This window comes from Lepidochelys olivacea, assembly GCF_965140295.1.
Source record: "Lepidochelys olivacea isolate rLepOli2 genome assembly, chromosome: 9".
Taxonomy (NCBI): Eukaryota; Metazoa; Chordata; order Testudines; family Cheloniidae; genus Lepidochelys; species Lepidochelys olivacea.
Window position 1 is genome coordinate 42,090,872 of NC_140419.1, and position 26,718 is coordinate 42,117,589.

At 41.3% G+C, this 26,718-nt stretch overlaps 1 protein-coding gene across 7 annotated transcripts in view; it reads left to right on the forward strand.

Moving 5' to 3' along the window:
- Nucleotides 1-26,718, forward strand: part of PIK3CB (phosphatidylinositol-4,5-bisphosphate 3-kinase catalytic subunit beta) — a 195,599-nt gene that overhangs the window by 102,807 nt on the left and 66,074 nt on the right. For all 7 annotated transcript variants that reach the window (XM_084639467.1, XM_084639471.1, XM_084639470.1 and 4 more), the window contains 6 exons: nucleotides 2,466-2,689; nucleotides 7,068-7,247; nucleotides 8,994-9,164; nucleotides 10,092-10,181; nucleotides 23,722-23,973; nucleotides 24,850-24,946. In XM_084639467.1, coding sequence (XP_084495593.1) covers nucleotides 2,466-2,689; nucleotides 7,068-7,247; nucleotides 8,994-9,164; nucleotides 10,092-10,181; nucleotides 23,722-23,973; nucleotides 24,850-24,946 — 1,014 coding nt within the window. The remainder of the gene's footprint in view (nucleotides 1-2,465; nucleotides 2,690-7,067; nucleotides 7,248-8,993; nucleotides 9,165-10,091; nucleotides 10,182-23,721; nucleotides 23,974-24,849; nucleotides 24,947-26,718) is intronic.

Below are 26,718 nucleotides of genomic sequence, written 5' to 3' on the forward strand. Positions count from 1 at the left end.
GCCCTAGTAGAAACCTATTCTTGTTTTGCATAGGTGGTGGCTTTTTGGTTCAGCTACCTTGGTATGATTCATGGTTTCTTAATAGTTGCACTGTAGACATCTTTCAACATACAATTGTTAAGCGGTTTTGTAGGGGCTTAACATTGCTCTATGAGTGAATTGCTTTTGGCCTTTATTAGTAGAGAATTTTCATCTTTAAATACATGGTCAAATTATTCACTTGCAGATACAAATGAAGATAAATAGGGACTAGTGAGGTCGTACATTGCGTAGCAGAACAATGGAGAATTGTTAGTCCTTTTATACAGACTACAAGTTTTGTTTAGGTTTCAGCAGCAAACTGTCTGCTTGTTTGTTCAAACTGACAATGGAGTCATTACTGCCATAGCCTGTTTAAACACTCCAAAAATAGTATTCTGAAAGATTCTTTGATTAATTATTTCAGTTTTTATGACTCTTCAAGATATTTATGTACAGAGCTAGCTTTGGGTTCCTATTTTGTGCTTTGGAAAAATGATGCATTCCACTATGAACTTGTAAGGTTAAACTCTGCCTGTTCTCAAAAGGTGCTTTAGCACAATTTGGAGAATATTTTTCAAAGTGTGAGAGAAATGTGGTGTTTTGTATATGCCCTTGCTTCATTAGGTATTGAAGAAGTAGAGCTGAGATCTTTCTGCTTTTGGTTTACATAGGTTTAGCAAAGCTAAACCAGTGAATTTGGTTTGTGCAAATTTTTAATCTTTTGGTTTTGACTGGAGTATCAGATTTGTACTAATTCAAAAATCACCAAGAGAAATGCCAGGGTAAACTTGTCTGTTTGCTACACCGTTAGCTTCTTGTAAGCCACCCAGACCATCTTCCCATCTTCTCCTTCTACTTCCTCCTAATTATTTGTGGGAGGGAGAACTGGTGGCTTGCAAACCCTTTCTCCTTGATGTCTTCAAGCTTTGTCTGGCCCCACTGCTTTACTTACTGTCTGCTGTCTTGCAGGATGAGAGGGAGCAGGGAGGTAAAGTGGTTTAATTTTGCTTATCTTCTGGGGTCAGGGAGTAAGAGTGCTCTCTCTTATTTAGCAGTGACATGGAGAGGCTTTTGTTCCTGCTGTTGAACTGAGTCCTTACCACAGACTGTATTAACATTTCCGCTCTCAAAACTTAATTAAAAATTGTATGGAATGCTCAATCCAGAATAGCCAGTTCACTCTTCAGCAGCTCTTCTGGTTCTGCAGGATGAACAGGGATAAAGTAAAGTTAAAACTTATTTAGTAAGCAAAATAAGCATAGAATCATAGGATTGGAAGGGACCTCAAGAGGTCACCTAGTCCAGTCCCCTGCACACATGGCAGGACTAAGTATTATCTAGACCATCCTTGACAGGTGTTTGTCCAACCTGCTCTTAAAAATCTCCAATGATGGAGATTCCACAACCTCCCTAGGCAATTTATACCAGTGCTTAACCACCCTGACAGTTAAGAAGCTTTTCCTAATGTCATGTATGGTTCTGAACAAAAAAATCTTTGTCCAGGAGATTTGCAAAGCAGCCAAATTCTCTGCTGTATGTTTATGAAGTACCATTGCTTGGATTTGGCTTCAAGGAGAGGAATCTCAGTTTGGATTATTCATTTTCTATAGGATTTCTGAGGTAGAAGAGGCCAAGCTCTTCTATCTTCTAGAATTTTTTATTCAGAATGTCTCTTTTAAAGTTATTTATCTAAATTTTATTAAAAATGGTGGAGTCTCCAAGTAAGATCCAGGGACCGCACTCTGGCAAGAAACCAAGGAATTCTCCCCTTTTTGGTAGCTAGGCTGGAGAGTAGGGCTTCTTGCCAGGATGTTGCCCCTGGAACTCATTGGCCTCTGGATAATAGATGTCATTAAAACATTTCAAGCCCAGACTTGCTATAGTTTTAATAAGTCTCTTCAGAATCAAGTAAAAATGTTATGAGGTGAAGAGGAACACAAATGTAGTGTTTTAACTGCTTTATTTTAGAAATGGGGTGTGTTTTCTCCCCAGTTTTATGCATGACTTGTTCTAGGGCATATAAATTCTATAGAAAAATGCTGTATGCAAAATATTAAGTCTCTTGTAACATCTTATATAGGTTGTGGTAGTGACTCAATGGTTAACATTGCATTGCGATTTTCTTTTAGAACAGGACTAAAGTTCTTTGCATTACTGATTGAATTCCACTTCTGGTACAGAAACTGTCCAGGAGAGATTAGAATTTTCTGTGCTATTTTGGAAGTAAAAAATGTTTAGGTGGGAAGGCATGTGAACTGAGGCTAATGGCAAGTTCATTTAGCCTTAACTGGTGATTTTCTTTGTTTTTAGTGATTATGTTGATTTAAAAAAAAAGCACATAAACAATCTTAACTCTGTTAAAAAGATTTTGAGGGTGAGTGGGTGGGAATAGCTATACAATATTTATGCAACTAAATATTCCTTGTTTGATTGAATCTTTTTAGGCCTCCATGAGTTTGATGCCTTACAGGACCCTGAAGTGAAAGAATTCCGCAGTAAAATGCGGCGAATCAGTGAAGAGAAACTCCTGTCGCTTGTGGGCCTGTCTTGGATTGACTGGCTAAAGCACAGTTATCCTCCAGAACAAGAACCCTCAATCCCAGAAAACTTTCAAGATAAACTCTATGGTGGAAATCTTGTAGTGGCCATTCATTTCGATAAGTGCCAGGTAGAGTTACTAGATGCCAGAATAGGAGTCTTTTTACATACATGTACTTTTTGATTTGGGATCACAGTTCATATGTGAGCTACACTTCATGTTGGCTTGACGTGAGACAGTCTGCTCTTCAAGATAGGTCACCAGGATATAGGAAAATGGTACCCTGATCAAATACGTGGTGAACTGAATAAGGTTTAAAATACTGTAGTGTTTACTTCAGAACACAGATTCTGCCTTGGAAGTTCTTCGCCTTTGTTGGAGGGTGAGAAGAGGAAACCATCATTAGAAGTTGAGATTACTAGAGCAGAATACATTAATTGATAAAATGACATGCAATGATCATTCATGTATTAAGCAAATGTTGCTCTGTAAGAGGAATGCAATATGAATTACCTAATGTGAATTGATGGTAGAAACAATATCTGTCTGCAAACATATTTTATCTTTTTGTCTGATAGACACTGATTACGTTTTTAGCTGCATCTTCATGATTCTTTGTATTCTTTCATGTTTAATCAAAGTATAAAATGTAGTTCATTGTTGGCAGAACTTCTCTGGCCAATTCGTATTTCAATACTTTGCTGATGATTGATTTTAGGCCAAGGAAACACTAAGAATACTAAAAAACAGACTAGTAAACTGGCAGGTCCTGGAATACTTTTTTCTCATATTTAACAATATAACACACATATAACAATGGGTGTTACCATACACACTGTAACAAGAGTGATCAGGTAAGGTGAGCTATTCCAGCGGGGGGTACACAAAGTAAAACTATTTCCCCATGTTTATTCCCCCCCCCCCTACTGTTCCTCAAACATTCTTGTCAAAAGCTGGAAATGGCCTACCTTGATTATCACTACAAAAGGTTTCCCCCCGCTGGTAATAGCTCACCTTACCTGATCACTCTTGTTACAGTGTGTATGGTAACACCCATTGTTTCATGTTCTCTGTGTATATAAAATCTCTCCACTGTATTTTCCACTGCATGCATCCGATGAAGTGAGCTGCAGCTCACGAAAGCTTACGCTCAAATAAATTTATTAGTCTCTAAGGTGCCACAAGTACTCCTTTTCTTTTTGCGGATACAGACTAACGCGGCTGCTGCTCTGAAACCTATACATTTCTAGAGAGCATGATATTTTATTAATCCATGGTAGCCTAGCAGTGTTTACATTGCCACAATTGTTCTATAACCCAGTGTTTGGCCGGGTTAGCGCTCTCCCAATCCACTACCCCTTTGATTTGTTTTAATAATACTATAGAATATTTGGATTAGCTAGTCCCCATTCTGTTTGAGTAGTTACGAACAAAGTATCTGCACTCACTTGTAGTCTTTTCTTATTCCATATTAATTCTAACAACCTCCTCTGTGTTCCTGTAGGGTTTTATCTGGGATGATCACGAGAACGATTTTGAAACAAGAAAGATAACAATGGCAAAAAAATATTCATTTTGATTGTGACTGTTCTTCCCAGCCAAGAAATTGCATACTTCCTCCAGCACTCCAGATCTTTTTGTTGAAGTAATGACATTTAAATTGTAGATTGTCTGAGATTTGAATCCCCAGGCATTTGAAAGAATTTGTTTCCCAATTGTACCCAAATGTTCTCTGGAGGAATGACTTCTTAGAGTCTGGCTCCCTTTGTTTTTACGGCACTAGAATGAATCAGGATGTCTGATTTTAAAAGAGAGTTCTCAAAACCATTGAGTACATGTGGTGCAAATTCTGACCCAGTTCTTAACTATTCATACTCTTAAATCAACTGTTCCAATTTTAAACTTGATACTAATAAAATCTCTGATTGAAAAGTTATTGATTGGAAATAGTAAAGAAGAACTTTGCTGATCTGGTGAAAAAGAATGAGCCTGATTACATAGTTGAGGCTGGATAATGAGTGACAATACAACACTAACAACCTTCTTACATGTCCAGCTTAATAGGAAATTTCTCTTGTACCTTCCAACAAGGGCCTGGCTCCAGAGGCTCATGTATTTGTCACTTCCAGACTAATTTACTGTAATTCTTTGAATCTGAAGCAGATACAAAAACACGGTGAAAATTGTAGATAGTGCAGAATGTGGCTGCCTGCCTTCTCCATGGCTTAGTCTGCTGTGAACACATCAAATCTGTCTTGTGGTCCCTCCATTGCTTCCCAGTCCATTTCTGATGCCAGTTGGTTCCAATAGCCATTAATAGTCCAAGTCCTATTTTGTTACATTCGCGCTATCTGGATGTTTCTGTTTGTGGTTTGTTAGTTTTATAAAAGCAATAATCAGAAGAGAATTTAAAAAATAAAGGAGAATGGCATCTCCTTTCAACCAGAGAGAGCAAACTGAGGAATTACAAAAAGGGTTATCCCCAAAATAATTATCTAATAATCCCCAAGATTAGCTGCCTAGAATACATCAACAAACTATGATATTAATCAAACGGCTCCTTGATCTAGAGAGAAACCACCTCTCTCTCGCATTTAAATACATGTAAAGATACCCCCCTCCACCCCAAATAAGAGCCTGTAGTACAGCATCAGCAATTGTGGGGAGAGACTGCTTCACTCCCTGGCTCCCTCACATTAGTTATGGTGTGGGTGAGGAGACAAAAGAGGCCGCTGGGGTCTGGCAACAGCTGTAGGAAGGGAGGCTGATGTGGACCATACCATTTTGAAAGTGAGAAAATGTTGAATTGATTTTGACTTAGTTTATTATGGTTATAAGTTTCCATTTGAGAGGCTTGGCTTTTTACCAAGAAGTCTATATATAAATAAGACATAAGACAAAATAATGCAAGCTAGACCACACTACATTTGTAAATTACTTTTAGAATGATTACATATTTCTAGAGTATTCTTTAAATGAAAACTGTGTGAGTTGTTACAAATCAACTTGTGTATAACATATGCTGAGAAGGAAGAGAGGGAAGGTTTCTATGGAAGAAATATATTTCTCCTTTTTGAGACTTTTTAATTTCACCGTAACTTGTATCTGTGGTAGTCTCAAAGAAATTAATTTAGGTACAGTAACTATATAACTTTAGAGCAGCATGGGGAATATGCAGATAATCTCTGAAAACAATATAAAATGTTTCACTGAAAATTCAGGTTCTTCCGTAATTCTGTACATAATCGCATCAAGTATCTGGTAACCCCCCCACCCCAAAAATCAAATATCTTTTTTGAAATATAATTCTGGTAGCATAGCCTAATTTTTTAATTGCCTGCCTTTTTTTTTTTAATGCAAGATTTTACTTACAGGACAATTTGATAAATTTCTCTGTTAGATTGCATCTGTTTTGCCCACTTGTTGCATCTTGTATTTAGGCCATAATCCTGAAACTGACTTCATGGGTAGACTCCTGGGCTCATGCAGAGGCATTTGCAAGTTTGAGTCCTTGGGTCCCAATTCTGCAAAGATTTATGTACATGCTTAACTTTGTTCACTGTGACCAGTTCCATTCAGAACGTGCAGGATTGGGTTTTAGATTATAATCTTTTTTGGGCAGATTCTGTCACTTGCTATTTGTCTTGACCTGGTTGAACCCACTAGGCACTGCTGCATGACCAATAATAATAACCAGTAGTTATTTACAGGCAAGTAACTTTATGATTTAAAGCATTCAAACTCACCAAGCTTAAAACAGATAGATATGATTACAAATATAGACTTTATTTTACATTTTCCTTGGCTGCAAGTCAAGGGCTCCCAGAAACACTGTGTTCTCATATTATTGATCCCTTTGTGGTAAAATTTAAAAATAAAAATCATAAATAGAAAACACTAAAGTGTTAATTGTTTATTCAGTTTTGGTAGACTAATATTTCTACTTAAGATTTCGTGCTCTTAAAAAGTGTCTTGATCACAGCCAGGATTAGGAGATAACCATCTCATAGCTTCTAGGAGGGTTACTGTTTCACTTGCAATAGTTTTATACAGATTAACCATAGTTGCCTTTAATTATAATATTAAAAATAGATTTTCATATTTTTTTTCAGTTTCTTGAGAGTGCAAATATGAAATCTAGATACAGGCCAAAATGAGGTTATCTGTATATCTGAAGTAACCTTTCCTTGAGAGAATATATTCACACAAATAAAAGAACTTAAAATAGTAATAATAAAACTTATACACAAGCTTTGTATCAGGTTATGAATCCAACTATGACAGATACTTTTGCAACATTTACCAATATAATTAATATTCACTCCACTTGAAATATATTGAGCAAAATTTTCAAAAGCACCAAAGTGATTTAGGCTCCTAATTCACTTAGGTGCTTCTGAAAACTCTCACTTGTATGTACAGCATGGTATATATTTATATATTTTTCCTTTTAATGCATTTCTATGAAAAGTTGTGTTAAATAGTCTCTCTTTTTTTATGTTGTTAGGATGTATTTAGTTTTCAAGTATCTCCTAACATAAATCCTGTTAAGCTGAATGAATTGGCAATCCGAAAACGTTTGACTATCCATGGGAAGGAAGACGAAGTTGATCCTTATGACTATGTGTTGCAAATTAGTGGAAGACTGGAATATATTTTTGGTGACCGCCCATTAATTCAGTTCCAGGTATTGAAATTTTTTTGAATTCTAAATTTAAGACAAAAGTGGGTTTTGCCTGGAAACAAGGAAAATTAATTCACAATTATGCTGGAGTAACTTCTGGTTGAGGAATTTAACTTTTTCTATGAAGTTTCCTTCCAGATGGAATAAATTTGAGGAGATAATTGCTCCAAATTTGGTTTTGACATAGCTTGTGACACCACATAGTATTTAGAAATCACAGAGGTGTCAGGTTTATCGGGAGAGAAAGTATAACATTTTATTAATTGCATGGGCACACGACTCCATCTGTGTCTTCTCTGACTTCTGGAACATCTTGTTCAGACGAGGCATGTTCATGCATTAGTATATGAGTTAGTTCCTCCTGTAATAATAAAATACTGCATTTGCGTGTAAAAATCAAGATAGAAATATATGGTGGTTAAGCATATGGAGGCTTAGCTTAGGGGACTTGAATTTCCAGTATGAAACAGGCACCCTGAAAATCATCCTGAGGTGGTGTGACATGGTCAATTCTTGGCTATCATGTCATTTATTGGGTGTAGTTCTTTTGGATGACACCTTAAAAAACAAAGTTCTGCCTGCCCTGTGTGGACATTAATGATTCCTTGGCACTCACCTTCATGGTTAAACTCTCTGTCCTTGGCCATATTTTCCACTTCTCATTTCATCCACTATTATCTGGTGTTGTCCACGTGTACCAGTGTGTTGCCTCCTTGCGTTTGAGAGGTAGAAAACTTTTTCTAATATCTAAATCTTCCTTGCTGCAGATTAAGCAGAATACTTTAATCTACCTTCAGTGGACATGGAGGCCAATAGATCACCATCCTCTTTATAACAGCCCTTAACATACATATCAGGCCTGGACTCAGTCATCTTTTCTGAAGACTAAAAATATGCAGTTTTTGAAACCTTTTCTCATAGATCCTGTTTTCAAAATCTTTTAGTATTTTTGTTGCTCTTCTCTGGGCTCTCCAATTTGTCCACATCTTTCTTAAGGTGTAGTGCCCACAACTGCACACAGGACTCCAGCTGATGCCTCAGCAGTGCCAAATAGTGCAGAACAAAAACCTCCTGTGCCTTACATATGACATTCCTGTTAATACACCCCAGAATTTTTTGAAACTGCATCAACATGATGGCTCATAATCAATTTGTGATCCACTGTAACCCAGATCCTTTTCAGCAGTATTCCAGTTATTCCCCATTTTGTATTTGTGCACTTGATTTTTTCCTTCCTAAGTGAAGTGCTGTGGAGTTGTATTGAATTTAATCTTGTTGATTTCAGACCAACTCTCCAGTTTATTAAGGGCCTTCTGAATTCTAATCCTGTCCTCCAAAGTGCTTGCAAAGCCTCCCTGCTTGGTGTCATCCACAAATTATATAAGCATACTCTGTGCTATTATCTAAGTTATTAATAAAATATTGAACAGACCAAGGATAAATCTAAGCTGGACCCCAGTAAATATATTCTCTATTTGGCCAAAAACCACTGATAACTACTCTTTGAGAATATTTTTTCAACAAGCTGTGCATCCACCTTATAGTAATTTCATCTAGACCACATTTCCCTAGTTTGTTTATGGGAATGTCATGTGGGGCTATGTCAAAAGCTTTCCTAAAATCATCTTAATTTAATTTTCTTAATTATCTGAAGTTCATGAGTCAAATTTAGCATGAGCTAAAATGGTTTTAAACAACAAGAATGGAATTATTATCAGCTTGTAACAACTATTTTCTGTCTGGCTTCAGTATATCCGTAAGTGTGTGATGAACAGGACTCTTCCTCACCTGACACTGGTTGAGTGTTGTAGCATAAAGAAAATGTGTGAACAGGAAATGATTGCCATAGAAGCTGCCATAAACCAAAAATCATCCAACCTTCCTCTTCCTCTGCTACCAAAAAAAACACGAACAGTTACTGTAAGTTGATATGGAGAACATTTACTAACAAAAGTAACGTAAGACACACCACTGATGACTTTTTTTCCTTTATGTATGTTTTTCCTCTCATACCTCTTTCCCAAGAGTCTCCTATTGTTGCTCAAGATGCTACATCAAGGATAAGAGGTCTTGGTGTCTTTACCCTGTCCTTTCCATTTTGATTCTTTTAACCTCTTCCAAATTTAAGCCCCTTTTCCACTAATACTGACAACACTTTTTACTACAAGCCAGAGGAGCAGGTGATTACCTGTAACTAACCAGTGGAGAAGTTACATGAGGGAACGAATAATTCCCCAGCTTCATCTGCATGCCTGCCTTCCATCAGCTGCGGCCTTGTGTCTGCTTCTTAACCCAGATTTGCTGCACGGTGCTGCCACTTCAATAAACTCTGAAATATTTTTACAAATTCTTAACATCATGTATGACAATTGGATTTTTTAAAAATTTTATCAGTCTGTTAATTAAACTGCTACCCTCAGAATGTGATTGCAATTTCTATAAGTGTGAATCCTGGGAACAAGGAGAGACTTTGTTCAGTGATACAGTAGTTATTGCAAAGTTTTGTTTTTAAACGGCTTGTATGTATGCGAGATGAATAGGTTTGAAACTTACAGGAGGAAACATTTATTCTGATTTGTCAACCATCACAGCAGGCATATTTTAGTCCCAAGATGTGGTTTACGTGGGTTATTTTCTTTCCTGCTCCCTCAGGGCATCTGAAATGGTCTTGTGGCTATGATAGCTGAATTTTTCTTCATTCAATTCTTAAAAAAACAATTAGTTTTAATATTTAATCATGCATTTTTAGCTTTATCCATGAATATTGGAAAAATATTTAATATATAAAATACTAGATCATTAAATTGCATTTAAAAAAAGACTTCCACCTTTCTGTTTTCCTTGCAGCAGCTGACCCAGAGTGTGTGGGATATTAGCAACCCTTTCAAGATTACGCTGTTAAAGGGTAATAAATTGAACACAGAAGAAACTGCCAAAGTAAGTAGTGTAGAGCCTAGCATCAGGAGATGTTCTTCTGACTGATCATTTTAATTTGCAAAGTGTTTACTGAATGTCAGCTAATAAAGGCTCCAGTTCAGCAAGGGCCTTAAGCAATATGCACATGAATAGTCTCAGTTGCACTATGCACCTGCCTACAATAAGACACATGCTTTAGTGCCTTGTCTAGTTCGTCCCTGATTTTCAGCAAATGTTTTTCTAATGTTTGGTGTGATGTTGGCACAAAAGGTATGCATGCAGATCAAGCTATTTTAATATAGACGTATGCCTTATACACGAGCACAGATTAAATATGAATGCATTCTGATTCAACACTAGATATATAGTGTTTTATGTAGCTCTGATTAAACTTTATCTTATATAAGGCTAAGGGTATGTCTACACTATGGAAAAAGGTCGAATTTATAGAAGTCGGTTTTTTAGAAATCGGTATTATATATTCGAGTGTGTGTGTCCCCACAGAAAATGCTCTAAGTGCATTAAGTGCATTAACTCGGCAGAGTGCTTCCACAGTACCGAGGCTAGAGTCGACTTCCGGAGCGTTGCACTGTGGATAGCTATCCCACAGTTCCCGCAGTCTCCGCTGCCCATTGGAATTCTGGATTGAGATCCCAATGCCTGATGGACCTAAAACATTGTCGCGGGTGGTTCTGGGTACATATCGTCAGGCCCCTGTTCCCTCCCTCCCTCCGTCAGAGCAATGGCAAACAATCGTTCCGCGCCTTTTTTCTGTGCGGACGACATACCAAGGCAAGCATGGAGGCCGCTCAGCTCACTTTGGCAATTAGGAGCACATTAAACACCACACGCATTATCCAGCAGTATATGCAGCACCGGAACCTGGCAAAGCGATACCGGGCAAGGAGGCGACATCAGCGCGGTCACGTGAGTGATCAGGACATGGACACAGATTTCTCTGAAAGCATGGGCCCTGCCAATGCATGCATCATGGTGCTAATGGGGCAGGTTCATGCTGTGGAACGCCGATTCTGGGCTCGGGAAACAAGCACAGACTGGTGGGACCGAACAGTGTTGCAGGTCTGGGACGATTCCCAGTGGCTGCGAAACTTTCGCATGCGTAAGGGCACTTCCATGGAACTTTGTGACTTGCTTTCCCCTGCCCTGAAGCGCATGAATACCAAGATGAGAGCAGCCCTCACAGTTGAGAAGCGAGTGGCGATAGCCCTGTGGAAGCTTGCAACGCCAGACAGCTACCGGTCAGTTGGGAATCAATTTGGAGTGGGCAGATCTATTGTGGGGGCTGCTGTGATGCAAGTAGCCCACGCAATCAAAGATCTGCTGATATCAAGGGTAGTGACCCTGGGAAATGTGCAGGTCATAGTGGATGGCTTTGCTGCAATGGGATTCCCTAACTGTGGTGGGGCCATAGACGGAACCCATATCCCTATCTTGGCACCGGAGCACCAAGCCGCTGAGTACATAAACCGCAAGGGGTACTTTTCAATAGTGCTGCAAGCTCTGGTGGATTACAAGGGACGTTTCACCAACATCAATGTGGGATGGCCGGGAAAGGTACATGACGCTCGCATCTTCAGGAACTCTGGTCTGTTTCAAAAGCTGGAAGGGACTTTATTCCCAGACCAGAAAATAACTGTTGGGGATGTTGAAATGCCTATATGTATCCTTGGGGACCCAGCCTACCCCTTAATGCCATGGCTCATGAAGCCGTACACAGGCAGCCTGGACAGTAGTCAGGAGCTGTTCAACTACAGGCTGAGCAAGTGCAGAATGGTGGTAGAATGTGCATTTGGACGTTTAAAGGCGCGCTGGCGCAGTTTACTGACTCGCTTAGACCTCAGCAAAACCAATATTCCCACTGTTATTACTGCTTGCTGCGTGCTCCACAATATCTGTGAGAGTAAGGGGGAGACATTTATGGCGGGGTGGGAGGTTGAGGCAAATCGCCTGGCTGCTGGTTACGCGCAGCCAGACACCAGGGCGGTTAGAAGAGCACAGGAGGGCGCGATACGCATCAGAGAAGCTTTGAAAACCCAGTTTCATGACTGGCCAGGCTACGGTGTGAAAGTTCTGTTTGTTTCTCCTTGATGAAACCCCCTGCCCCTTGGTTCACTCTACTTCCCTGTAAGCTAACCACCCTCCCCTCCTCCCTTCGATCACCACTTGCACAGGCAGTAAAGTCATTGTTGCTTCACATTCATGCATTCTTTATTCATTCATCACACAAATAGGGGGATGACTACCAAGGTAGCCCAGGAGGGGTGGTGGAGGAGGGAAGGAAAATGCCACACAGCACTTTGAAAGTTTACAACTTTAAAATTTATTGAATGCCAGCCTTCTTTTTTTTGGGCAATCCTCTGTGGCGGAGTGGCTGGTTGGCCGGTGGCCCCCCCACCGCGTTCTTGGGTGTCTGGGTGTGGAGGCTATGGAACTTGGGGAGGAGGGTGGTTGGTTACACAGGGGCTGTAGTGGTAGTCTGTGCTCCAGCTGCCTTTGCTGCAGCTCAACCATGCTCCAGTGTATGGCTGAGCTGCAGCAAAGGCAGCTGGAGCACAGACTGGTTTGGTCCTCCAGCAGCCTCAGCATTGAATCCTGCCTCCTCTCATCACGCTGCCGCCACTTACTCTCTTCAGCCCGCCACCTCTCCTCCCAGTCATTTTGTGCTTTCCTGCACTCTGACATTATTTGCCTCCACGCATTCGTCTGTGCTCTTGTCAGTGCGGGAGGACAGCATGAGCTCGGAGAACATTTCATCGCGAGTGCATTTTTTTTTCTTTCTAATCTTCACTAGCCTCTGGGAAGGAGAAGATCCTGTGATCATGGAAACACATGCAGCTGGTGGAGAAAAAAAAAGGGACAGCGGTATTTAAAAAGGCACATTTTATAAAACAGTGGCTACACTCTTTCAGGGTAATCCTTGCTGTTAACATTACATACATAGCACATGTGCTTTCGTTACAAGGTTGCATTTTGCCTCCCCCCACCGCGTGGCTACCCCCTCAACCCTCCCCGTGGCTAACAGCGGGGAACATTTCTGTTTAGCCACAGGCAAAAAGCCCAGCAGGAATGGGCTCCTCTGAGTGTCCCCTGAAGAAAAGCACTCTATTTCAACCAGGTGACCATGAATTATGTCTCACTCTCCTGAGGATAACACAGAGAGATAAAGAACGGATGTTGTTTGAATGCCAGCAAACATACACTGCAATGCTTTGTTGTACAATGATTCCCGAGTATGTGTTACTGGCCTGGAGTGGTAAAGTGTCCTACCATGAAGGACGCAATAAGGCTGCCCTCCCCAGAAATCTTTTGCAAAGGCTTTGGGAGTACATCCAGGAGAGCCGCGAATGCCAGGGCAAAGTAATCCTTTCACATGCTTGCTTTTAAACCATGTATAGTATTTTAAAAGGTACACTCACCGGAGGTCCCTTCTCTGCCTGCCAGGTCCAGGAAGCAGCCTTGGGTGGGTTCAGGGGGTACTGACTCCAGGTCCAGGGTGAGAAACAGTTCCTGGCTGTCGGGAAAACCGGTTTCTCTGCTTGCTTGCTGTGAGCTATCTACAACCTCCTCCTCCTCATCTTTTTCTTCTTCGTCCCCAAAACCTGCTTCCATGTTGCCTCCATCTCCATTGAAGGAGTCAAACAACACAGCTGGGGTAGTGGTGGCTGAACCCCCTAAAATGGCATGCAGCTCATCATAGAAACGGCATGTTTGGGGCTCTGACCCGGAGCGGCCGTTCGCCTCTCTGGTTTTCTGGCAGGCTTGCCTCAGCTCCTTAAGTTTCACGTGGCACTGCTTCGGGTCCCTGTTATGGCCTCTGTCCTTCATGCCCTGGGAGATTTTGACAAAGGTTTTGGCATTTCGAAAACTGGAACAGCGTTCTGATAGCACGGATTCCTCTCCCCAAACAGCGATCAGATCCCGTACCTCCCGTTTGGTCCATGCTGGAGTTCTTTTGCGATTCTGGGACTCCATCATGGTCACCTGTGCTGATGAGCTCTGCATGGTCACCTGCAGCTTGCCATGCTGGCCAAACAGGAAATGAGATTTAAAAGTTCGCAGTTCTTTTCCTGTCTACCTGGCCAGTGCATCTGAGTTGAGAGTGCTGTCCAGAGCGGTCACAATGGAGCACTCTGGGATAGCTCCCGGAGGCCAATACCGTCGAATTGTGTCCACAGTACCCCAAATTCGAGCCGGCAAGGCCAATTTAAGTGCTAATCCACTTGTCAGGGGTGGAGTAAGGAAATCGATTTTAAGAGCCCTTTAAGTCGAAATAAAGGGCTTCATCGTGTGGACGGGTGCAGGTTTACATTGATTTAACGCTGCTAAATTCAACCTAAAGTCCTAGTGTAGACGAGGGCTAAGGGTCTAGATCACATGCTGCTGTGTAAACTATCCTGTTTTCAATTTTCTAAACATGCTGAACATAGCAAAAATTGCAACAGCACTTCCGGTAAAAATGTAGATGGCTACATCACAGACCACAAGTTGTTAACACATGGGAATTTATTGCACAGTCCCACACAATTTACATAAAGACCTTACAAACTCTTTGCCTCTGAAATAGAACAGCATGAATTTTCCTAATTTGTTTGGCTGATAATTTAATAAAGAATAGTCAGACTGAGGCCTGGTCTAAATTATAGAGTTAGGTTAATGTAAGCTGCCTTAAGTATCTGAGCACCTTGCATATACAATGAATATCAATAGTAAATTCCCTTGTCAACATCATGCAGTCTCTGGATCTTCTTCCATTTTTAGATTTAAATATAGATTTATTTTTTTTAGAGCTAAATATAAGAGAGTTTCTGTTAAAAACTAATTCATGACTACTCATTGTCCAACTTCTCAATCTTATTTTAGTTTCATTCATGTACTCTGGAGTACTTAGATACACACCACAGTGCCTCATAAAGTATTATAGACTCATAATTGGCTGAAAACTTCAGAAAACCTCTTTCTACATTTTAATTATGGAGCTTTAAGCAAAACCAGTTTCTCATCTCTTCATTCTTAAAATGAGTCATTAGTAAATCTCAAAAGATTTGATGATATGGTGCTAATAAAATTCTCAAAGCTTCTATGCTTGTCTGAACCTTTGGGGCTTGGACTGGGAACCTTCAGAGGTAAGGATCTCTTGAAATTTCTGGCATTTCTTCATTTTGGCATGAACACACATACTATGACAGCAGCTTTTAAGTTGCCTTGAAATAGGTCCATCTTCCTGGTTCTTTGCTTTTAATGAATGACTGAAATATACTCTTATCTTGAAATTTGATCTTTTGTTACAATGGAATGCACCCTGAACTTTCTGATAATTCCATAGTGATCCTCTTATCACACGTGGACGAGGAGGAGGAGTTCACTAGGGTTGCTGTTGCTGATTGATGCATGTATGCACAGTGTTTTATTACCTTGCTTTTTCATGGCCTACTTTACTACAAAGTTTAGATTAAATGATTCTGCACATGCTACAAATACATTTGACTCATGGCAAGCAGGCTGAACAGAAGACTATATTTTAAAAATAGAAAAGAGCCGGACTTCTGTAATTTTGGATTATTTGTTTTTTTCACAACTTTGATATAACAGATTGTGACAGACTCTTCCACAAATACAGAATTGGGGTACAATTCCTTATTTTCTAGCATTTAAATTGAAGATATAGAAGACACATAGGTGTAGTTTCTTTTGACCAAATGTCAGTATCATCTTCCTCTTTTAGGCTCTAACCTCTGTTTGGTGTCAACCATGTTGGATAAGTAATACAAAATTTTTCCACAGTTTTAAAATATCAGTTTTGTCTTCGAAGTTCCAGTTCTTTAATTAGATTAGGCCATATTTGCACTGAGATTTTGACACGAGTTTCACAACCCCACTCTGATCTATAGATTCTTATATAACTCCTATCACTGTAGAATCTGAATGCTTTCCAATAGTGCACTTTCTCCCTAGAGGGAAAATTGTGTGTGTTGTGCAGGATTTTGTTTTTGGTAAGGTTTTGTTGTTGTTTTTTTAATGTACACATTCCTGTGTGTTGAGAGAAAGTGAGATTGAGGGCTTGCATTGGAACAGAAGGTGATGTGGGTAGTAAAGGTCCTTAATTCATGTGGGAGTTCACTCTACAATCTCCAGCCAGCCCCTGAGAAAGCAGTCTCCTGCAGAGATGAGCTGTGCCCTTATAATATAAAGTTCCATAGTGGCTGAGTAGCTGAGTTGTTGTCCATGGTTCTCCTCTCAGAGCTTTAGGTACACAAGCCCAAACTACTGAGCACCTTGAAGATCAAGCCAAAAGTCTACTCAGCAATGAGAGAGCCCCACGACCTAAGGCCTGCAAGCCTAAGTCAGCTGGCCCAGGCCAGATACAGGTTTTTCTTTGCTGTGTAGACATACACAGAGGAACAGGGACTTAATCATGAGCCTCTACCACAACAATGATAGCCTGTAGAGCAGACTCATTTTATCTGTGGTATTTCTTTCTGGACCAGAAATAAGGAATTGTCAGAAATCTCACCAGGGAGGCATTAAGATTTCCTTCACAGTTTTACAGACCTGAATAATTTGGATAAGCATCTAACTTTTTGAAGTTCATCCAACTCATCACTACCCTTACCATGCATTTAATCTTGTCCAGAACTGAATTGTAAATCCACATTGTCACGGTTCCTCCCCCACTCTGAACTCTAGGGTACAGATGTGGGGACCTGCATGAAAAACCTCCTAAGCTTATCTTTACCAGCTTAGGTCAAAACTTCCCCAAGGTACAAAATATTACCCCCGTTATCCTTGGAATGGCCGCTACCACCACCAAACTAATACTGGTTACTGGGGAAGAGCTGTTTGGACGCGTCCTTCCCCCCAAAATACTTCCCAAAACCTTACACCCCACTTCCTGGACAAGGTTTGGTAAAAAGCCTCACCAATTTGCCTAGGTGACTACAGACCCAGACCCTTGGATCTTAAGAACAATGAACAATCCTCCCAACACTTGCACTCCCCCTTTCCTGGGAAATGTTGGATAAAAAGCCTCACCAATTTGCATAGGTGACCACAGACCCAAACCCTTGGATCTGAGAACAATGAAAAAGCATTCAGTGTTTTACAAGAAGACTTTTAATAAAAAATAGAAGTAAATAGAAATAAAGAAATCCCCCCTGTAAAATCAGGATGGTAGATATCTTACAGGGTAATTAGATTCAAAAACATAGAGAACCCCTCTAGGCAAAACCTTAAGTTACAAAAAAGATACACAGACAGAAATAGTTATTCTATTCAGCACAATTCTTTTCTCAGCCATTTAAAGAAATCATAATCTAACACATACCTAGCTAGATTACTTACTAAAAGTTCTAAGACTCCATTCCTGTTCTGTCCCCGGCCAAGACGACTACAGACAGACCCACAAACCCTTTGTTTCTCTCCCTCCTCCCAGCTTTTGAAAGTATCTTGTCTCCTCATTGGTCATTTTGGTCAGGTGCCAGCGAGGTTACCTTTAGCTTCTTAACCCTTTACAGGTGAGAGGAGCTTTCCCCTGGCCAGGAGGGATTTCAAAGGGGTTTACCCTTCCCTTTATATTTATGACACGCCCCCCAAATCTCAGCTAGGGTGAAACACTGGCTGGGATTTCTTCCTGGAGCTCTAGGAAAACAGAGTTAATAAGACACATGCATCTCTAAATATACTACCAAGTACATAAAGACTAACAATATTTTCCACATCTCAAGGACGATTTTAACCAGTTGATTCTGGGAAACTTTCACGGGAGAGTGCATCAGCCACTTTGTTAGAAGCTCCTGAGATGTGTTGGATGTCGAAATCAAAATCTTGGAGAGCTAAACTCCACCGAAGAAGTTTTCTGTTAGTTTCTTTGACGGTGTGAAGCCACTTTAGTGCAGCATGGTCGGTTTGCAGGTGGAAACGCCGTCCCCAAACATATGGGCGTAGCTTTTCCAGAGCGTAGACAATGGCATAACATTCTTTTTCAGTGACTGACCAGTTGCTTTCCCTCTCAGACAGTTTTTTGCTGAGAAACACTACAGGGTGGAATTCTTGATCAGGTCCTTTCTGCATTAAAACTGCTCCCACACCACGCTCGGATGCATCTGTGGTTACTAGGAACGGTTTGTCAAAGTCTGGGGCCCTTAGTACAGGGTCAGACATGAGTGTCGCTTTAAGCTTGTTAAAGGCCTTCTGACACTTTCCGGTCCACTGAACAGCATTTGGCTGTTTCTTTTTGGTTAGGTCTGTCAGTGGGGCAGCGATTTGGCTGTAGTGCGGTACAAATAGTCTGTAATAACCGGCCAAGCCTAAGAAGGATTGAACCTGTTTCTTTGACTTTGGGACAGGCCACTTTTGGATAGCATCCACTTTGGCCTGTAGGGGGCTGATAGTTCCTTGACCCACCTGGTGTCCAAGGTAAGTCACTCTGTTTAGGCCTATTTGACACTTCTTAGCCTTAACAGTTAGTCCTGCCTCCCTTATGCACTCAAGGACTTTTTGTAGATGTTCCAGGTGGTCTGCCCAGGAATCCGAAAATATGGCCACATCGTCAAGGTAGGCGACTGCATATTCTCCTAATCCCGCTAGGAGACCATCTACAAGTCTTTGGAAAGTGGCGGGTGCATTTCGCAGCCCGAAAGGGAGTACATTAAATTCATACAGCCCGAGATGTGTGATGAAGGCTGACCTTTCCTTGGCAGATTCATCTAGCGGTACCTGCCAGTACCCCTTGGTTAAGTCCAAGGTAGAGATGAACTGGGCCCTTCCCAGTTTCTCTAATAGTTCATCTGTGCGTGGCATGGGATAGTTGTCTGGGCGAGTTACAGCATTTAGCTTACGGTAGTCCACGCAAAAACGTATTTCCCCATCTGGTTTGGGAACTAGAACCACTGGAGATGCCCATGCACTTTCAGAGGGGCGGATTACACCCATCTGTAACATATCCTGGATCTCCCGTTCTATAGCAGTTTTAGCTTGAGGAGACACCCGGTAAGGTTGGACCCTAATTGGGTGAGCATTACCTGTGTCAATGGAGTGGTATGCCCGTTCAGTCAGTCCTGGGGTGGCTGAGAACGTTGGCGCGTAGCTAGTGCACAGCTCCTGGATCTGCTGTCGCTGCATACGCCCAAGGGTCATGGAGAGGTTCACCTCTTCCACACCACCAGCACATTTCCCTTCGTAGTAGACACCTTCAGGCCACTCAGCGTCGTCTCCTCCCTGGGCTGTAAACTGACAAACCTTTAATTCTCTGGAATAAAAGGGCTTTAGAGAATTAATATGATACACCTTAGGCTTTCGGTTGGAGGTGGGGAATGCTATGAGATAATTAACAGCTCCCAGGCGCTCCTGGACCACGAATGGCCCTTCCCACGATGCTTCCATTTTATGGGCCTGGAGCGCCTTTAAGACCATGACCTGGTCTCCTACTTTGAAGGAACGCTCTCTGGCATGTTTATCATACCAGGCTTTTTGCTCTTTTTGAGCATCCTGTAAGTTTTCTCTAGCAAGGGCTAAAGAGGTTCGGAGGGTGTTTTGTAGGTTGGTTACAAAGTCCAGAATGTTAGTTCCTGGAGAAGGTGTAAATCCCTCCCATTGCTGCTTCACCAACTGCAATGGCCCCTTAACCTCACGGCCATATACAAGTTCAAATGGGGAAAACCCTAAACTGGGATGTGGTACAGCTCTGTAGGCAAAGAGCAACTGCTGCAATACTAGGTCCCAATCATTGGAGTGCTCATTTACGAATTTACGTATCATGGCCCCCAAAGTTCCATTAAACTTCTCCACCATGCCATTTGTTTGATGATGGTAAGGAGTGGCAACCAAGTGATTTACCCCATGAGCTTCCCAAAGGTTTTTCATAGTTCCTGCCAGGAAATTAGTCCCTGCATCTGTGAGGATGTCGGAGGGCCAACCTACCCTGGCAAAAATGTCTGCTAGTGCCTGGCACACACTTTTAGCCCTGGTGTTGCTTAGAGCTACTGCTTCCGGCCATCGGGTGGCAAAATCCATGAAAGTCAGTATGTACTGCTTTCCTCTGGGTGTCTTTTTCGGAAAAGGACCCAGAATATCCACAGCTACTCGCTGAAATGGAACTTTAATGATGGGGAGTGGCTGGAGAGGAGCTTTGACCTGGTCTTGGGGTTTTCCCACTCTTTGGCACACCTCACAAGACTGGACATAGGTAGAAACATCCTTGCCCATTCCCTCCCAGTGGAATGACCCCCCCAAACGGTCTTTGGTCCTGTTCACCCCAGCATGGCCACTAGGGTGATCATGGGCTAAGCTCAAGAGCTTGGCCCGGTATTTAGTTGGAACTACCAACTGTCTCTGAGGATGCCAGTCTTCCTGGTGTCCCCCAGAAAGAGTTTCCTTGTATAAAAGTCCTCTTTCTACAACAAACCTGGATCGATTAGAAGAGCTGAGAGGCGGTGGGTTGCTCCGTGCCGCCGTCCAAGCTCTCTGGAGGCTTTCATCTGCTTCCTGTTCGGTCTGGAACTGTTCCCTTGATGCTGGAGACATCAGTTCCTCATGGGATTGTGGACCTAGGCTTGGTCCCTCTGGAAGCGATATAGGGGATGGAGCTGTTTCTGTTGACTGTGAACCGCTCTCCGCTGGTGCACTATGTTGGGATTCAGGCTCCGGCTGAGCCTCTTGTGTAGGGTTATCGGCTGCTGCCAGTTCAGGTTCGGTGGGGCCCTCTGGTGTTGAGGTTGCAAGTACTGGATTCAGTGCTGACACGGGGTCTGGTGTTGGTTGTTCGGCTGGTTCCGGTTCTGGGACTGGTTCCGTCTGGGTCTCTGGGACTGGATCCACTACTGCTGTTGCAGACATTGGCCTGGGGTCCAGGTCCATCACCTCTGACTGGGTCCTGATAGAAGTTTCCGGAACAGAGCTAGGCCTCACGGCTTGTTTAGCCTGGTTGCGGGTGACCATTCCCACCCTCTTGGCCTGCTTCACATGATTGGCCAAGTCTTCCCCCAACAGCATGGGGATGGGATAATCATCATAGACTGCAAAAGTCCACATTCCTGACCAGCCCTTGTACTGGACAGGCAACTTGGCTGTAGGCAAATTGAAAGAGTTGGACTTGAAGGGTTGAATCGTCACTTGGATCTCTGGGTTGATTAAATTGGGGTCCACTAAGGAAGCATGGATAGCTGACACTTGTGCTCCGGTGTCCCTCCACGCGGTGACCTTCCCGCCCACACTCACAGTTTCCCTCCGCTCCAAGGGTATCTGGGAGGTATCTGGGCCTGTGGACCTCTGGTGTGATTCCGGTGCAATGAACTGTAATCTGTTGGGGTTCTTGGGGCAGTTGGCCTTTACATGCCCCAGCTCGTTACACTTAAAACATCGTCCAGCTGACGGGTCACTGGGGCGAGGAGGGTTGCTGGAGAACGGGGTGGTGGGACGATAAGGGGTCTGGAGGGTTCTTTGGGAGGTAGGTGGGGCTTTGGGCGGCCCCCGGTAATAGGGTGTGGTCTGGGGTGGTCCCTTCTGGTCTCCGCTCCAACTGCGACCAGTTTTCTTCTTCTCTGCCACCTCCACCCATCTGGCTCCAATCTCTCCTGCCTCAATTACAGTTTTGGGTTTCCCATCTAGGATGTATCTTTCTATTTCCTCAGGAACACCCTCTAAGAATTGTTCCATTTGCATTAGGAAGGGCAAATTTACTGGAGATTCAACACTTGCTCCTGATATCCAGGCATCCCAATGTTTTACAATGTGGTAGGCATGTCGGGTAAATGACATGTCTGGTTTCCACCTTAGGGCTCTGAACCTCCGACGAGACTGCTCGGGTGTTATCCCCATTCTGACTCTCGCCTTGGATTTAAACAGTTCATACTTGTTCATGTGTTCTTTAGGCATTTCAGCTGCCACCTCAGCTAAGGGTCCACTGAGCTGCGGCCTCAGCTCTACCATGTATTGGTCAGTAGAGATGTTGTACCCAAGGCAGGCCCTTTCGAAGTTTTCTAAGAAGGCCTCAGTATCATCACCTGCCTTGTAGGTGGGGAACCTTCTGGGATGGGAAGTGGTACCTGGAGAAGGATTGCTAGGGTTTGTTGGTATATTCTGCTGGGCCTTTATCCTCTCCATCTCCTCCACATGCTTCCTCTCTTTTTCCTTCTCCTCCTCCTTCAGCCGCATGAGTTCTATCTGTCTTTCATGTTCCCTTTGTTTTTCCTCAGCCTGAAATTTGGCTAATTCCAGCTGTAGTCGAGCTGAGGATTTGGCCATTCTAACCTCTCTGTTTTTAACTAACTTTACACCCGAGGTTTAGAAATAAACAAACAAAACTTGGCTGTAAAATTTTGGAGGGATTTCAAAGGGGTTTACCCTTCCCTTTATATTTATGACACACATACATGTTTTTGCTTTTTTTAATGGGTTTTCAAGGCAACAGTTTCAATGGGAATATATACGATTTTTTAGAATAAAAAGGGGAAAAACACCTCACCATGAGTTTACCTTTTTGTATCCAGGTTTTGTAATTGTTTTGCTTTAGCATGTTGACTTTGTATAGAACAAAAGGCTTACCTTGAATTAAAGTAGAAAATAGAAAACAAGGTTAGTAGTTTGGACCTGACGCCTTTTCCAGGAAATATTTTAAAGGGAAGAATCGAAGTCAATCCTCTTACTCATTAGCTCAAAAAAGAAGCAACTATAAAATACTGTCAGCACTTTTCTTCACATAGCTAAATACATATAATTTTATCACTACAAGTTCAGTTTAATACTTATTCTGCCAATACAAGCTATGCGTGAACACCAGCAATAATAGACACCAAAAGTGAAGTAATTTTTTTCAAGATTTGATTTAGTTTCCTGTACAGTGTATGTTTTTAGGTTAATAAATACTCTGTTTTTAATAGACCTGGGCAGGATATGGAAATCACTTCCTGCAAAAAAAAAAAAAAAAAAGGGGTGGGGGGGAGGTTTGGAATAAAAATTTAATTCTAAATCAGGACAAAATATCAAAATGTAAAATTTCTCATGGGTATGGTTTTTGGCTTCCTGGCTGCCTGCCCGGAAGGCCTATTTCACTTGTGAAATTGACAAGAGCCTGCCAGCCAGACAGAGGGCCCCAGTGCTCAGCCTCCCTTCCCCTCCCCTACCTCCAGGGTCGGAGAAGCTAAGCAGCGAACTCTCTGCCTCTGTGGTGTCAGAGCTGGGAGGGTGGCGGGGAAGCTGAGTGCCCAGGCTCTCAGGCTTTCCAACCCTGGAGCTGAGTGGAAGCTGTGATGCAAAGAGCCCGATGGTGCTTGGCCTCCGCAGCCCTCTGGGAAAGCTTTTTTCAGTTTCACTGTCAGAAAATGAAATGACAAGAGCCTTCTAGGAGAACAACATGGGAGCTGTCAATTTGATTTTCCTGACAAAAAGGAATTTTTCCCATGGAAAATTTTGGTTTTGTGAAAAGGACTTTCTTCATCAGAAAATCATTTCAAAGAAAAACTTTTAACCAGCTCTTATGTTTTTAAGTAAATATTCTTGGCTTCGTGGAATGTTTTTAGATACTTTTTCTGTCACACCTCTATTACAGATTCATGTCAGAGCTGGTCTTTTCCATGGAACTGAGCTCCTTTGTAAGCCGATTGTAAGTGCAGAAATATCTGGGAGAAGTGAACATGTTTGGAATGAAACACTGGAATTTGAAATCAATGTCTGTGACTTGCCAAGAATGGCTAGGCTGTGCTTTGCAGTTTATGCTGTGATGGATAAAATGAAAACTAAAAAGTCAACCAAGACAATTAATCCCTCCAAATACCAGACCATCAGGAAATCTGGAAAAGTGGTAATGTTTTCATTTGTTTTCCTGTAATGTACCTCTTAATTGTACTGAGCAGTGTCTTGATAGGCATTTTATTTTCTCACCTTGGAAATATGAAACACAAATGAAAAAAGTGGGTGACCTTAAATGAAGTAGTGCTCAGTTAAAAAAGCAACTTATTTATGAACTGTCTGGTCTCGGGGAGCTTATTTAAAACAAAAAAGGATAATTTTTCTTCCTTTTGTTAATTACTAGGGTTTGTTTTTTCTATATCCTTTTTTATTCCAGCAAAAAAAAAAGTTTTTAAATAAAGGGGTATTGTGAAAATCACGTTTTAAAATCCTCATGTATTATTAACAACATCTTATATTAAAAGTAAATATTTTTTTTTTGAAAGCTAATTTATTTCACATCATTTTTGTTTACTTTTTTGCATTTTACTATTCAATTTTTGGTATCCATGTACTCAGATCAAGGCTGTTTACATTCCCCAACACAGGAGAATATTCTGTTCTTACTGGGTTTTGTAAAAGCTTTTGGCCCTCCCCACACAGAGAAAAAGGCCATAAACTTAAAGTAGTTGGCAATGTCTCTTCTTTAAAAAATATTAGTATTTGTGAAATTGTATTCACATCTTTTGAGCTCTGAACAGGATAGGTTTTTTTTCCCTAGACCGATCCAGAAAATCACATATTTAATTTTCAGTATCGAACTAAAGACAATGGGACTTAGGTACATGCTGAAAGTTGAGCATGTGCTGAATTGCTTTCCTGAACTAGGGTCGTAGTCTAGAACAATTTTTTTTACTCTTTATTTTTCTGGCTTTGTGTCATTTACCACTTTAAAGTTTCAAATTTATTGTTAGGTTCCGTTTAAACAATAAAGTCTTTCCTTCAACAGCACTATCCTGTAGCCTGGGTAAATACCATGGTATTTGATTTTAAAGGACAGTTGAAGAGTGGAGACCTCTTACTGCACAGTTGGACATCATTTCCTGGTAAGGTTTGATTTGTAATCCTTGGATTTGCTGTATACCTTAGAGTACTCATGAGACTAAAGAACAACATTAATTTAGGATAATGGAATATTAATTGTTTTTGCCTGTTCCAAACAGGGAAAGAGAGAGCAAACATTATTATTGTATAAAATATGTCTGTGTCCCCTCAGTAGTTAGCTCTGTTTTCCTTCTGATATTCTGTGCAGTCTCCTTAGTCTGGTGTTTGTTAAACTTCTGTACGGTTTTCTTCAATCCTTCTCTCAAAAAATACTAATTTTCTTGGGGATGGTTCTTGTTTAGTTTGGAAATCCGTTATATCCTTGAAATGCTATCCATTACTGAATAAGGACCCTTTAAAAATGGCAGTGACTATTATTTCTAGCAATTTATAATGTGTGCCATCTTTAAGATGCCATTATATTTTCATTGTTTGTGTTGGTTTAGATTCCTATGCCATAAAAAAAAATGATTGTTTTGGTTAGAATGAAGAGTGGCACCTAGATTTCATATTGTTTTATTAAGCAACCTGTATATTTCAGTGGAGGAAACTTTACTATAATAAATTTCAATCCATGTGGTTTTTATGGACTCAAAATTAATTGCATTGTCATGTCATATATATTGCAGAGAATCTGTCTGGCAAATTGGAGAGCTTAATTTACATTAATTTTTATTTATACATTTTTTCTTTAATTAAGTAAGAGCAGATTTTAAATATTTATTTTAAAAATCATTCTAAAGATATCCATTCTGGATCAGATCCACAGCTGGTGTAAATTGGCTTGGCTTGATTGAGGATCAGTGGCGCTATGCCAGTTTATAGCTGCTGAGGATTTGGCTGTCTATTTTGTTTAATTCAGTAACTTTTTCTGTGGAAAATGGGAACTATAATGTGATGGTTTATGCTGAACATGTGAAGTGCATAGAATAGCCTCTGTCAATAAATCCCAACTACTTGTAACTGCCTCTGAAGTTTTGGGGAGCCTTTTTATTCCAGGGATCTGAGTTTATAAGAAGCTAATTAAACCTCACAACCCACCTGCGAGGTAACAAGGAGTCTGGTGCCACCTTAAAGACTAACAGTTTATTTGGGCATAAGCTTTCGTGGGGTAGAACCCACTTCATCGGATGCATGGAGTGAAAATTACAGATGCAGGCATTATTATTCTGACACATGAAGAAAAGGGAGTTACCTCACAAGTGGAGAACCAGTGTTGACAGGGCCAATTCGATCAGGGTGGATGTAGTCCACTCCCAATAATAGATGAGGAGTTGTCAATTCCAGGAGAAGCAAAGCTGCTTTTGTAATGAGCCAATTCAGGCCCAAATTAATGATGTTAAATTTGCAAATAAATTTTAGCTCTGCTGTTTCTCTTTAAAGTCTGTTTCTGAAGTTTTTCTATTCAAGTATAGCTACATTTAAATCTGGTATAGAATGTCCAGGAAGATTGAAGTGTTATCCTACTGGCTTTTGTGTGTTATCATTCCTGATGTCCGATTTGTGTCCATTTATTCCTTTACGTAGGGACTGTCTGGTTTGGACAATGTACATGGCAGAGGGGCATTGCTGGCACATAATGGCATATATCACATTAGTAGACGTGCAGGTGAATGAACCTCTGATGGTGTGGCTGATGTGGTTGGGTCCTCTGATGGTGTCGCTAGAGTAGATATGGGGACAGGAGTAGGCAACGAGGTTTGCTACAGGGATTGCTTCCTGGATTAGTGTTTCTGTGGTGTGGTATGTAGTTGCTGGTGAGTATTTGCTTCAG